General features: G+C 44.6%; 1 protein-coding gene across 2 annotated transcripts in view; it reads left to right on the top strand.

Moving 5' to 3' along the window:
* LOC139367962 (protein phosphatase 1B-like) overlaps positions 1-12,494 on the top strand; it is a 30,087-nt gene extending 17,593 nt beyond the window's left edge. Inside the window, exons 2-8 of one of the 2 annotated variants that reach the window (XM_071106387.1) lie at positions 1,655-2,146; positions 2,665-2,838; positions 2,971-3,144; positions 7,429-7,546; positions 8,407-8,518; positions 8,637-8,694; positions 10,569-12,494. In XM_071106387.1, the coding sequence (XP_070962488.1) occupies positions 1,664-2,146; positions 2,665-2,838; positions 2,971-3,144; positions 7,429-7,546; positions 8,407-8,518; positions 8,637-8,694; positions 10,569-10,592 (1,143 nt within the window). In that variant the 5' untranslated portion in view covers positions 1,655-1,663 and the 3' untranslated portion in view covers positions 10,593-12,494. Of the gene's footprint in view, positions 1-1,651; positions 2,147-2,664; positions 2,839-2,970; positions 3,145-7,428; positions 7,547-8,406; positions 8,519-8,636; positions 8,695-10,568 lie in introns of both variants that reach the window. The other variant, XM_071106388.1, reaches the window with a different exon arrangement.
* Positions 12,495-12,803: the final 309 nt, after the last annotated feature.

The following is a 12,803-nucleotide window of genomic DNA, read 5'->3' as shown; positions in this document are numbered from 1 at the left end:
CATATCAGTATCGCAATTTGTATAAAAATTTGATTAATTGTACAGCCCTATATTGACCCAATAGCAGCCTAAGCTAAATTACTTTTCAGAGGGAAATCAATATTAACATTTTGAGACGCCGTAGCCAGTATGAACCTCGTCAAAATAATCTATGGTAATGACAGATTTCATGAGTTTTTACGTTTTTTTACTTAGGACATTTTAGTCGTGCAATTTGACATCTAACTAAAATGTTTGGTGTGGTATTTCGCCATGAAAAAACGTGCATGAAAATGAGTCGTCTCTCGCTGAATGATAACACACTTTATTGAATAATCCTTACTGTCGACCAATCACCCACGAAGGGGCGTATATTTAGCCTCAGAACTTCGGTTTGCCTCCAGAATATTTTTGGTGTGTCCGAACAATCAAAAATATCCCTCAAAGTCCAAAACGTCATAATATATCCACGAACTCCACCGAACTGTTTTGGCTGGGAAGCACGCGGACGCCTTAAGTCTCCCTCGCGTCTCTTCTCTCTCTCTCTCACTGTGTACAAAAGAAGACATTGCTTCTTCTATGCGTATGTTGATCACAACAATAAAATAAGTCACAAATGAAAGGGATTTTTTTTGTCTGTAGCCCCATGAAATCAGCCTATTCACCTGCATTGTGAGTAGGCCTAGGCTACATCTTGATTTACGCAAAGTATCAATAGATTTTACTGTTCAAATAAATGATTACTGTTATTAGGAACAAAGTCAAATTGATTGTATAAACCACACAGGTCAGGTCATTATCGCCACAGGACAACGCAGACGGAATCATGGATTTCGGACATTAAAACGGAATTCAACAATATTTTTTTATTAAACTTATTAGTAGGATATCAACTAAATGCATTAATTAGCCCAAGGTAATCATAATGCATCAGTGATTTGTATTTTCATGTAACTTTCTGAAACGGGGTATTCATGTGCCGTCTGTGTTTAGCCGTTAGCGATGATGCTAATGAAAACAGTCTTCTGGTAGACTGAAATGATTTCCCATAAACCTTCTCAATTAGATGTTAACTGCAAAGTAGCCTATGACTACCTGGCAGAATTATATATTATTTGTATCAATCCAGTGGCCATTTGTTTTGCAAACTCTGCAATATGAGCACCCCCGAAACATCGCTAACCAAACAACTGTCTCTGGCTGGTGCACAGTTGCATTAAAGGATAACTACACCCACAATTCCCAGACCTCAAAAGTGGTCTCTGGGTGTGTTTTAAGCTTTGTTGCGGATTTAGAACATCCAATTTGGTTGTTTTTCTAATAAAGTGTGATTTAATTAAAAAAGAGATATTTTAGTGAAAAACTGGGGAAACATCATTCTTGGGGGGAAGAATGGACTCGGGAAGAGAATAAAATAGATTTGATAGGACCTTTAATTATAAATTGGTGTGTCCAAACCTTGTGCTGGGGCAGTCAACTGGAAAAAGTTGCTGTTGCACAAGTGGAAATGGTAGCACCAGTGGAAATGGTGGAAATGGTGGCACCGGTGGGAAAAGTTTGTCTAAAACCTGTACCTCATGAACATAAAAGAAGTGTCTAGACTTCCTAAAGGTAACATAGTCATACGTTAATATGTCAATGTTGATTATGTACCTTATGTACTGTCTGTCAGCAGTGTGTAGGTATGGGGGCGTTCCTGGACAAGCCTAAGACCGAGAAGCACACGGCCCATGGCCAGGGCAACGGGCTGCACTATGGCCTGAGTAGCATGCAGGGCTGGCGGGTGGAGATGGAGGATGCCCACACTGCCATGGTGGGCCTTCCCCAAGGCCTCAACGACTGGTCCTTCTTCGCCGTCTATGACGGGCACGCCGGCTCCCGCGTCGCCAACTACTGCTCTGCCCACCTGCTGGAGCACATCCTGTTAGGGGGGGCAGAGTTCACCCCGGGTATGGGCTCAGTGGAGGGCGTGAAAGATGGGATCCGCGCCGGCTTCCTGAGGATCGACGAGTACATGCGCAACTTCTCGGACCTGCGGCATGGGTTGGATCGCAGCGGCTCCACGGCAGTGGGTGTGCTGCTAAGCCCCTCCCACCTCTACTTCATAAACTGTGGCGACTCCCGGGCCGTGCTGAGCCGAGAAGGGCGAGTTGGATTCTCCACACAGGTACAATACTACGCACTAGACCAGGACTCTCCAACCCTATTCCTGGATAGCAACCGTCCTGTAGGTTATCACTCAAACTCTAATCTAGAGCACCTGACTCTAATAGTTAGCTGGTTGATGTGCCTAACCAGGTTAGTTACAACTGGGGTTGGAGTGAACCTACAGGAGAGTAGCTCTCCGGAAACAGGGTTGGGGAACCCTGCACTAGATTTATAATGGTCTAATACTATACAATATATCTATACATACTGGGATGCATGCATAGATACATACTGGGATACATACATACTGGGATACACACACTCAAAGGGAGAGTGGGTGGAAGGGGGGATTTTCTACACGAGTATAATACTGAGGGTGAGTAAGAGGAGAGGGTGGGATTGATGAAGGAACTGAGCGATAGTGACATTAATCATGTATTTTTAGGGGATCTGTTTGAGCTAGGTGAGGTGCAGAATCTCTAATCTTGATCATGTAATGAGTAGTTATTTGGGATGCACATATGACCCCCCCTTTAGGACCACAAGCCGTGTAACCCCAGAGAGAAGGAGCGTATCCAGAATGCAGGGGGGTCAGTGATGATCCAGAGGGTGAATGGTTCCCTGGCTGTGTCCAGAGCCCTGGGGGATTATGACTACAAGTGTGTGGATGGGAAGGGTCCCACAGAACAGCTGGTCAGCCCAGAGCCAGAGGTGTGTTTTTAAAAAGCCTTTATTACTGTAGCATGTTGATTGGAACAGCTAATAGTTCTTTGTCCTTGTTGAGGTGTGTGTGTGTGTGTGTGTGTGTGATCTCTCAGGCTGAGGTGTGTGTTCCTCCCCCAGGTGTGTGTGTTGGAGCGTGCTGCTGAGGGGGATGAGTTTGTGGTGCTGGCGTGCGATGGGATCTGGGATGTGATGTCTAACGAGGAGCTGTGCGAGTTCGTCAGGTCCCGGCTACAGGTGTTTGACGACCTGGAGAGAGTCTGCAACGCTGTCGTGGACACCTGCCTGCACAAGGTACACATCACACAATGTTTCTGCATCTGGATATCAGAACAGCGATTACTCACCTCGAACTGGACAAAGAGTTTTTCTTTAGTGAGTCAGACGCAAAGGATTTACTACTGCAGCTGGACCAGGCCCAAATCCCCGTCATTCGCATGAAGAGAGAGCACTGATACAGATCCGGGTACCTTGTGAGAATTTGTTTGGCGAGTGGGTAACCCGCCTCTTCCATCATATAGGCCAACATGCAATCATTGGAGAATAAACTGGATGAGCTCCGTTCGAGATTATCCAACCAAAATTGTAATCTCTTATATTTCACCGAGTCGTGGCTGAACGACGACTTGGATAATATACAGTTGGCTGGGTTTTCCGTGCATTGGCAAGACAGGCTAGCTGGTGCGTGAAATCTCATATTTGAGGTTTTGCTTGCCTGAGGTAGAGTACCTCATGATAAGCTGTAGACTACACTATTTACCAGGAGAGTTTATCTATATTTTTCGTGGCTGTCTATTTACCACCACAAAGCGATGCTGGCACTAAGACCGCACTCAACGAGCTGTGTTAGGCCATAAGCAAACAAGAAAATGCTCATCCAGAGGCGGCGCTCCTTGTGGCCGGGGACTTTAATGCAGGAAAACTTCAATCTGTTTTACCTCATTTCTGCCAGCATGTAGCATGTGCAACTACAGGATTAAAAATCTGTAGACCACCTTTACTCCACACACAGAGATGCATACAAAGCTCTCCCTCGCCCTCCATTTGGCAAATGACCATAAGTCTATCCTCCTGCTTACAAACAAAACACTGAATCAGGAAATACCAGTAACTCGCTCAATACGAAAGTGGTCAGATGACGCAGATGCTAAGCTACAGGAGTCTTGCTAGCATAGACTGGAATATTTACTTTACCTTTATTTAACTAGACAAGTCCGTTAACCTCTTGGAACTACCCATCCTGGATCCAGGAGAATTGTCATCAACTACACTAAATAGCATAGGTCAAAAAATATTTGAAAATATTCATATTCATGTTTTTCAAATATCTATTCGATAATATATCAACCGGGACGATTGGCTTTTCAGTAGGAGTGAGAGGAAAAATGACTACCTCTGTCTTTTATGCAAGAATCACTCTAAGAGCCCTCAGCTGGCCACTGACGCAATGTAGTCGTTTACGCTCATTCTTCAAAATAAAGGCCTGAAACTACGTCTAAAGGCTGTAGACACCTTAGGGAAGCCATAGAAAAAGGAATCTGGTTGATATCCCTTTCAATGGGCAATAGGTATGCATAGAAAGACGGGGGTTTCAAAATAAGAGTCACTTCCTGATTGGATTTTTCTCTGGATTTTGCCTGCAATATCAGTTATACTCACAGACAATATTTTTACAGTTTGGAAACTTTAGTGTTTTCTATCCTAAGCTGTCAATTATATGCATATTCTAGCATCTGGTCCTGAGAAATAGGCGGTTTACTTTGGAAACATTATTTTTCCCAAAATAAAAATAGTGCCCCCTAGTTTCAAGAGGTTAATGCAACCGCTGTGTCAGATTTCAATTTTTTACGGAAAAAGCAAACCATGCGATCTGAGACGGTGCTCAGAAATATAATAAAATCGCCATTGGAGTCAACATAAACCAGAAATTACATGATAAATATTCCCTTTGATGATCTTTGTCAGAATGGACTCCCAGGAATCCCAGGTCCACAATAAATGCTTGATTTGTTCGATAATGTCCGTTATTTATGTCCAATTAGCTACCTTTTTTAGCGCGTTTGGTACACCTATCCAAACGCTGGTGCTGGTCGACCATTTCTTCGGACAAAATCTACAAAAAGTTATATTACAGGTCGAAACATTTCAAACTAAGTACAGAATCAATCATTAGGATGTTTTTATCATAAATCTTCAATAAAGTTCCAACCGGAGAATTCCCTTGTGTCTTGAGGAGGAACAGAACGCAGGAAGATAACATGTGGTATGCGCATGACCAGGACCTTGCTCTCTGCCAGTAAGCTGACTCATTCCCCTCTTATTCAGTCCCACAACACAGTAGATGCCTCATTCAAGTTTCTATAGACAGCTGACATCTAGTGGAAGCCCTAGGAAGTGAATCTTCATTCATATCCCAATGTGATTTCAATAGGGAATGGGTTGAAAATATACCAACCTCAGATTTCGCACTTCCTGTTTGGATTTCTTCTCACGCCCAATTTTTCAGATTTTGATTTGTTAAAAAAGTTTGAAATATCCAATAAATGTCGTTCCACTTCATGATTGTGTCCCACTTGTTGTTGATTCTTCACAAAAAAATACAGTTTTATATCTTTATGTTTGAAGCCTGAAATGTGGCAAAAGGTCGCAAAGTTCAAGGGGGCCGAATACTTTCGCAAGGCACTGTGCATGTACAGTTGAAGTCGGACGTTTACATACACCTTAGCCAAATACATTTAAACTCAGTTTTTCACAATTCCTGACATTTAATCCTAGTAAATTATTACTATCTTAGGTCAATTAGGATCACAACTTTTATTTTTAAAATATGAAATAATTATAGAATAACAGTAGATTTATTTCAGCTTTTATTTCTTTCATAACATTCCCAGTGGGTCAGAAGTTTACACACATTTGGTAGCATTGCTGTATTTTTTTTTTTACTTGAGTCAATTGTTTTATGGTAGCCTTCCACAAGCTTCCCACAATAGGTTGGGTGGATTTTGGCCCATTCCTCCTGACAGAGCTGGTGTAACGGAGTCAGGTTTGTATGCCTCCTTGCTCGCACACACTTTTTCAGTCCTGCCCACAAATGTTCTATAGGATTGAAATCAGGGCTTTGTGATGGCCACTCCAATACCTTGACTTTGTTGTCCTTAAACCATTTTGCCACAACTTTGGAAGTATGCTTGGGGTCATTGTCCATATGGAAGACCCATTTGTGACCAAGCTTCAACTTGCTGACTGATGTCTTGAGATGTTGCTTCAATATATCCACACAAGTTTCCTGCCTCATGATGCCATCTATTTTGTAAAGTGCACCAGTCCCTTCTGCAGCAAAGCACCCCCACAACATGATGCTGCCACCCCTGTGCTTCACATTTGGGGTGGTGTTCTTCGGCTTGAAAGCCTCCCCCTTTTTCCTCCAAACATAACGATGGTCATTATGGCCAAACACTTCTATTTTTCTTTCATCAGACCAGAGGACATTTCTCCAAAAACTACGATCTTTGTCCCCATGTGCAGTTGCAAACCGTGGTCCGGCTTTTTATGGTGGTTTTGAAGCAGTGGCTTCTTCCTTTCTGAGCGGCCTTTCAGGTTATGTCGGTATAGGACTTGTTTTACTGTGGATATAGATACCTTTGTACCTGTTTCCTCCAGCATCTTCACAAGGTCCTTTGCTGTTGTTCTGGGATTGATTTGCACTTTTCACACAAGTACGTTAATCTGTAGGAGACAGAACGCGTCTCCTTCCTGAGCGCTATGATGGATGCGTGGTCCCTTGGTGTTTATACTTGCTTACTGTAGTTTGTACAGATGAACGTGGCACCTTCAGGCGTTTGGAAATTGCTCCCAAGGATGAACCAGACTTGTGGAGGTCTACAATATTTTTTTCTGAGGTCTTGGCTGATATCTTTTGATTTTCCCACTGATGTCAAGCAAAGAACCACTGAGTTTAAAAGTAGGTCTTGAAATACATCCACAGGTACACCTCCAATAGGCTAATTGACATCATTTGAGCCAATCAGAAGCTTCTAAAGCCATGACATTTTCTGTAATTTTCAAAGCTGTGTAAAGGCACAGTCAACATAGTGTATGTAATCTTCTGACCCACTGGAATTGTGATGCAGTGAATTATGAGTGAAAAACACACTGCAGAGTGTGTTTGTAAACAATTGTTGGACAAATTATTTGTGTCAAGTAGATCTCAAACGTGTAGATGTCCTAACAGACTTTCCAAAACTATAGTTTGTCAATAAGACATTTGTGGAGTGGTTGAAAAACAAGGTGTAATGACTCTAACCTAAGTGTATGTAAACTTCCGACTTTGATTGTACATATTACCTCAATTAGCTAGACTAACCAGTACGTACCCCCGCACGTTGACTCAGTACCCCCTGTATATAGCCTCGTTATTTTATTCTTACTTTTTTACTTAGTAAATATTTTCTAAATTCTTATTTTTATTTTCTGCATTGTTGGTTAAGGGCTTGTAAATAAGCGTTTCACAGTACGATCAGCACGTGACCTATAAGATTTTATTTGACGTTCCAACTCTTTGTGTGTGTGTGTGTCCAGGGCAGTAGGGATAACATGAGTGTGGTGTTGGTGACTTTACCGGGAGCTCCCAAGGTGTCTGAACAAGCGCTGAAGAAAGAGGAGGAACTGGACAAATACCTGGAGACTCGTGTAGAGGGTGAGAACACGCACATCCTCTCTGAGAGCTTGGACACACTGCACCGAAGAACAGCTAAAAGCAGAGTGGCCGCCCTGTCTCTGCAGTGTGTTTTAGTGAGCCGCCCTATCGCTAGCTGTCTCTGCAGTGTGTTTTAGTGAGCCGCCCTATCGCTAGCGGTCTCTGCAGTGTGTTTTAGTGAGCCGCCCTATCGCTAGCTGTCTCTGCAGTGTGTTTTAGTGAGCCGCCCTATCGCTAGCTGTCTCTGCAGTGTGTTTTAGCCAGCCGCCCTATCGCTAGCGGTCTCTGCAGTGTGTTTTAGCCAGCCGCCCTATCGCTAGCGGTCTCTGCAGTGTGTTTTAGCCAGCCGCCCTATCGCTAGCTGTCTCTGCAGTGTGTTTTAGCCAGCCGCCCTATCGCTAGCGGTCTCTGCAGTGTGTTTTAGCCAGCCGCCCTATCGCTAGCTGTCTCTGCAGTGTGTTTTAGCCAGCCGCCCTATCGCTAGCGGTCTCTGCAGTGTGTTTTAGCCAGCCGCCCTATCGCTAGCTGTCGCTGCAGTGTGTTTTAGCCAGCCGCCCTATCGCTAGCTGTCGCTGCAGTGTGTTTTAGCCAGCCGCCCTATCGCTAGCTGTCGCTGCAGTGTGTTTTAGCCAGCCGCCCTATCGCTAGCTGTCGCTGCAGTGTGTTTTAGCCAGCCGCCCTATCGCTAGCTGTCGCTGCAGTGTGTTTTAGCCAGCCGCCCTATCGCTAGCTGTCGCTGCAGTGTGTTTTAGCGAGCCACGAGCAATGGCTGTTTGCGCCGATTCAACATGTAGAATCTGTTCAAAGGCACCCAGCCGTCCATCTTTCTGTTTCCACTTTAACCCTGTGTCTGTCCATAGACTTGCTGGGTGGCTGTGGAGAAGAGGGGGTTCCTGACCTTGTGTCTGTTCTGAGGTACATCGCCTCTGAGAACATCCCCAACCTACCTCCTGGAGGAGGCCTGGCCAGCAAGTAAATACTATGAACACACACTCACACTGAAGAAATGTACTTCATTGTCCATTTTCTTTTCAGATCAATCTTCACTAATGCACACAAACTATAATGTATAATCTCTGTGTGTATTCAGGCGCAGTGTGATCGAGGCGGTGTACAGCAGGCTGAACCCACACAGAGAAGAGGAAGGGGTGAGTAACTCTCCTTTGACCGCTGACCTCCCACTTCCACAATGATCCACTCCAGCCCAGTCACAACAGCGCCACCCTCTGGGCCGGGGTGTGAATGGGCTTCGAGGACCTTCGATTACCAAGCGTGATCAAAATGGAGTACTTGATCCAGAGTCGAGACTTTTTCACATGACATGAAAACTGCTCCCTGATGTTCCTGCCATGTCCCAACCTTTTAGAAAATCCCACTAAAGTCCAGGACGTCTTAAGAACAGGAACTAGCTATATGGCGTAGTCTAGACTGTCTTTACTGTGTCTGTGTTTTGGGAATTGGGACTCGTAGTGGGGGATTGGAAGGCACTGGTGGCTTCTCCTCTCCTCACTGGACAAAGACGATGTCACTACGGGTAGCTGGCCACAGGGGTAGGGCTAGTATGGCGTGAGAAGCGTTTGTGTGCGTGCGTAAGTGTGCGTCATTTCCACCTGCACCACCGGGGGCAGTATCGCTCAGTGCTGGAGTAAAGCTCTCGCTGTCTACCGTCTGCCTGGGGAAAATACAGCCCATACGTGAGGAATCCTCCTCATTTATTGCAGATGACCTCCCTGACTCCCCCTCTCTCTCCCCCACCTTCACCGCCGTCGTCGAGACACCAGAACCCCCCCACCCCGACGCAGAGAGGACCAAAGACATGGCCCCTCTAGCAGCTCTGGCAGACATCAACCAACCAGATCCTCCGGTGGCTCCGAAAAAGTTTGTCCAACCAGGCCCCCTCCCCCCGTCCACGCTCTCAGACACCATAAGGGGACAGATGGAAAGATGAGTGGTCTAAGTCTAGGGGCCGATCATGTATGGACCTCTACCCGACTGAGTGAGAGGAGTTCTCTCCTCTACTGGACTGGCGTTATAAAAGCACAAGTTCCCATAAACCACCTGTCTGTGTCTGTCTTGCCTGCCTGTCTGGTCGGCCATGCGTGAGAGAGAGTCTGTGCGTGCCAGTGTGTGTGTTTGCTAGAATGTGTGTGTGTGTGTGTGTCCACTTCAGTACTTTAAGGTCCTGTTCTACTTCAAAATTCAGGAAAAATACAATGTTCTAAAAGAATGCAAAGTTTAAAATACAGAAGTTTTTTTGAAATACTTGCTTTTCAAAAGCTTTGTCCCCTATCATTGTTGTATTTCTAAATACTGAGTTGTTGCCCTCATATACTAAGTGCCATATTCTGAGATAAATACACGGCACAAAATGATGGTTTGTGTGTATGCGCGTTTTACTATACGTCCGAGTACCAGAAGTCCTCACAACAACAGTAAACCAACTAAAATCGAGAGAACTGAAGACATTTTGCCGGTTCTCACTTGTAAAAAGGCTATGGGGGGTGCTGAATCTGTTCCATACAGCGATTTGTGAACAAATAAAATAATAAAAGTGATTTGATTTAATAATCATACTAAGATCTGTATCTGATTTGGTTTGTCTCTTGTCTGTCAGATTTGGTCGGTGTCTGACAGTCTTTCTGTTCTGGTATAGAAACACTTTTTCCTGTAAACATTCCATTGTGGGTCTGAAATGGCTCTTCACGTGCTGAATAGTGTACAGTGAATTCCTATTACATAGGCATCCTGGCATTTCTAGCATACTCAGTACAAATGTTATATTCCTGACACAAATCCTATTAAATGGGATGTAGCCTAGTATAAGAATTGAGACACAGCCGGCCTTTCAGTAGTCCACCGTCAGAGTCCAAGATGGACTCATCCCACATATCGACCCCTCACATTCTTAGCCTGGGATCCACACACACTTCTCAACATCAGTACGTAAATAACATCAGATTTATATTGTATTTCCTATGCCACCTCATAAACACCTTCTCTCTGTCCTCTCTCTTTCTCTCAGTGTGATCTGGAGGACCACTGGTAGTCGTGGTAACGGCGACCCCGGTCTCCTCCTGTGATTGGTCTAGCCACCCAGAGGGGGAGTTGCCTCCTCCACACGCCCAGTGGACGACGTGCATGTGTGTGAGGACGAACCCACACACACACGCTCTGCTGTTACCTGGGAGGAGTGTGTTTTTGGAGGTGTTGCGGTTTTAAGGACTGATGAAACGTCAGGATGGTAGAAGATGATTTTTACCTTCCAGGTTTTCTGGTGTTTTATTTTATTTTTTTGATGTTGTTGACATTGATCACCCGACTACACACGGACATGAGGACCTGAGGTGTATTTGTTTGTGTGTGTGAAAGAAAGCTTTGAGGTGGGGGACCAGGAACCAGACTGGTTCAATCTGGCTCTTGTCTTGGACCCGAACACACACACATCCTTCAACCTTACACACCACACCCTGCACATGCATGTACCACCTACACACACACACACACACACACACACACACACTCAGAGGAAGGTCCACGTGCTACATGTTGATGGTTATCCAACCCCTCATGACCCCCTCTGCAAAACGCCACCGCTACTGGACAGTTATTGGTTAAAACTGATCCCACCTGACTGCCTCTGATTGGCTCCTGCTGATGGATGGAGATTTGTGATGTTCTTTTCCTCTTGTTTGCTGTCAGATAAAGGAAGGAGGAGAAAGTGGAGTGCTGAATCCAAAACCAGTTCCTTCCCCCTCGGCCCTAGATTCCCAAAGCTGAGGGAGTGAAAATATTGTGGGATTAGGGGCTAATTCGACCCTCTGTTACACCTTGATACTTCACAGAAAACTAGTATACCGACACCCAACACAACATGTTTTGGAGTTTGTGTAATTTCATAATTAGGCACGTATTTTCACAATTTGTCACACACATTTGTTCTGACGTAATGAATTATAATTCCTTCCAAATGAAATGTTCAATTTACTACGATTTACACTATATTGAAACAATGGGACGTTTCTCAATTAGGATTTCATGCACATTTAATTTATGAACGTGAATTGCATCATGCAAGTCATGTGTGTCCCAAAGTTGGGGTTCATTGATCACTTCGTTGTGCGGAAAATCAGCCTCTGTTTTGTCAGCAAGTGTGACAATGGAGGGACCTCAGTGAGTTGGTAGACGCATGGGACTGGTTTGGGATTCAGCAGAGGACTATAAATCTCTCTTCTCTCGGGTGGGAATGGGCTCACAATGGTGGATTCTGAGGGGGTGGGTTTTGTGTGAAGAGCTCATCCTGTGTGATGTCACTGGCTGGACTGAGGGAGGGAGGGAGTAGGGTTTAGGGTGTCACTGTTGGACCTACAATGTCTAAAACAGACCTCTCCTAGATCCCGCTCTCTCACCACCTCCCAGCCCTGCCCCCTGATCGAAGCAGGATCAATGGTTAACCTAGTCACTTTGATCAACAGTCACGTAGCCGTTTTATTTCACAAATTATTACAGAAGCTGAATTCAAATGTCGCTTTTTTAAAACTAGGAAATATGGATTTTGAGAATATTTAGGAACTTTACCTAAAAATTTGATCCTGCTTTGTGACGACATACCCTCTGGTAGACTCAGTTGGCCCCCAGGCTTCTAGTTTTAAAGGTGCACCCCGCAATGTGACATAACCATACACTGCAGGGCAACTTCCTGGTTACACAATTAAAATCTGCCAAAACGGACACTTAATAATCTGTTGCTGTTTTCTTTAAAGCAGAGTGCTGCCCTCACTGTATGAGGACGTCAGACTGTGGCATGTACCTTTTAACCCAGGTAGAGTCCCCAGTGTTGTTCCTGGTTCGGACTACATCGGTAATGTTTTGTTTTTGCTGTTTGGTTGCACTCACATTTGATTACAGAAAGCGTCTATATATGAAATAAAATACCTGCCAAGGACCAGTGGCCACAGTCTCTGGGTAGTGTGTATGCCTTACCCTATTTATTATTCACTTATTTTTCTGGAAGTGGACACTCATGCCTCCTCATGGAGGGACAATGAATGGAGTGTACACTTCAGGGAGAATCAAACTGCAGACCCCCCCCCCAATACCCTCTGTTTCTCAATCATCATTTCACCATAATCTCCAATTGAAATCACATCTTTAAGGTGTTCTTAATCTGAGCTGGATTAGGGGATTATGGGCCGTTTGTGTGTTTTTGTGGGGGAGTTGTTTAATTTTGTGATGGGTTACTCTATCTCCCGGGGTCAGA

This window comes from Oncorhynchus clarkii, chromosome 16, assembly GCF_045791955.1.
Source record: "Oncorhynchus clarkii lewisi isolate Uvic-CL-2024 chromosome 16, UVic_Ocla_1.0, whole genome shotgun sequence".
Taxonomy (NCBI): domain Eukaryota; kingdom Metazoa; phylum Chordata; class Actinopteri; order Salmoniformes; family Salmonidae; genus Oncorhynchus; species Oncorhynchus clarkii.
This window is presented reverse-complemented; position numbering and strand designations above follow the sequence as displayed.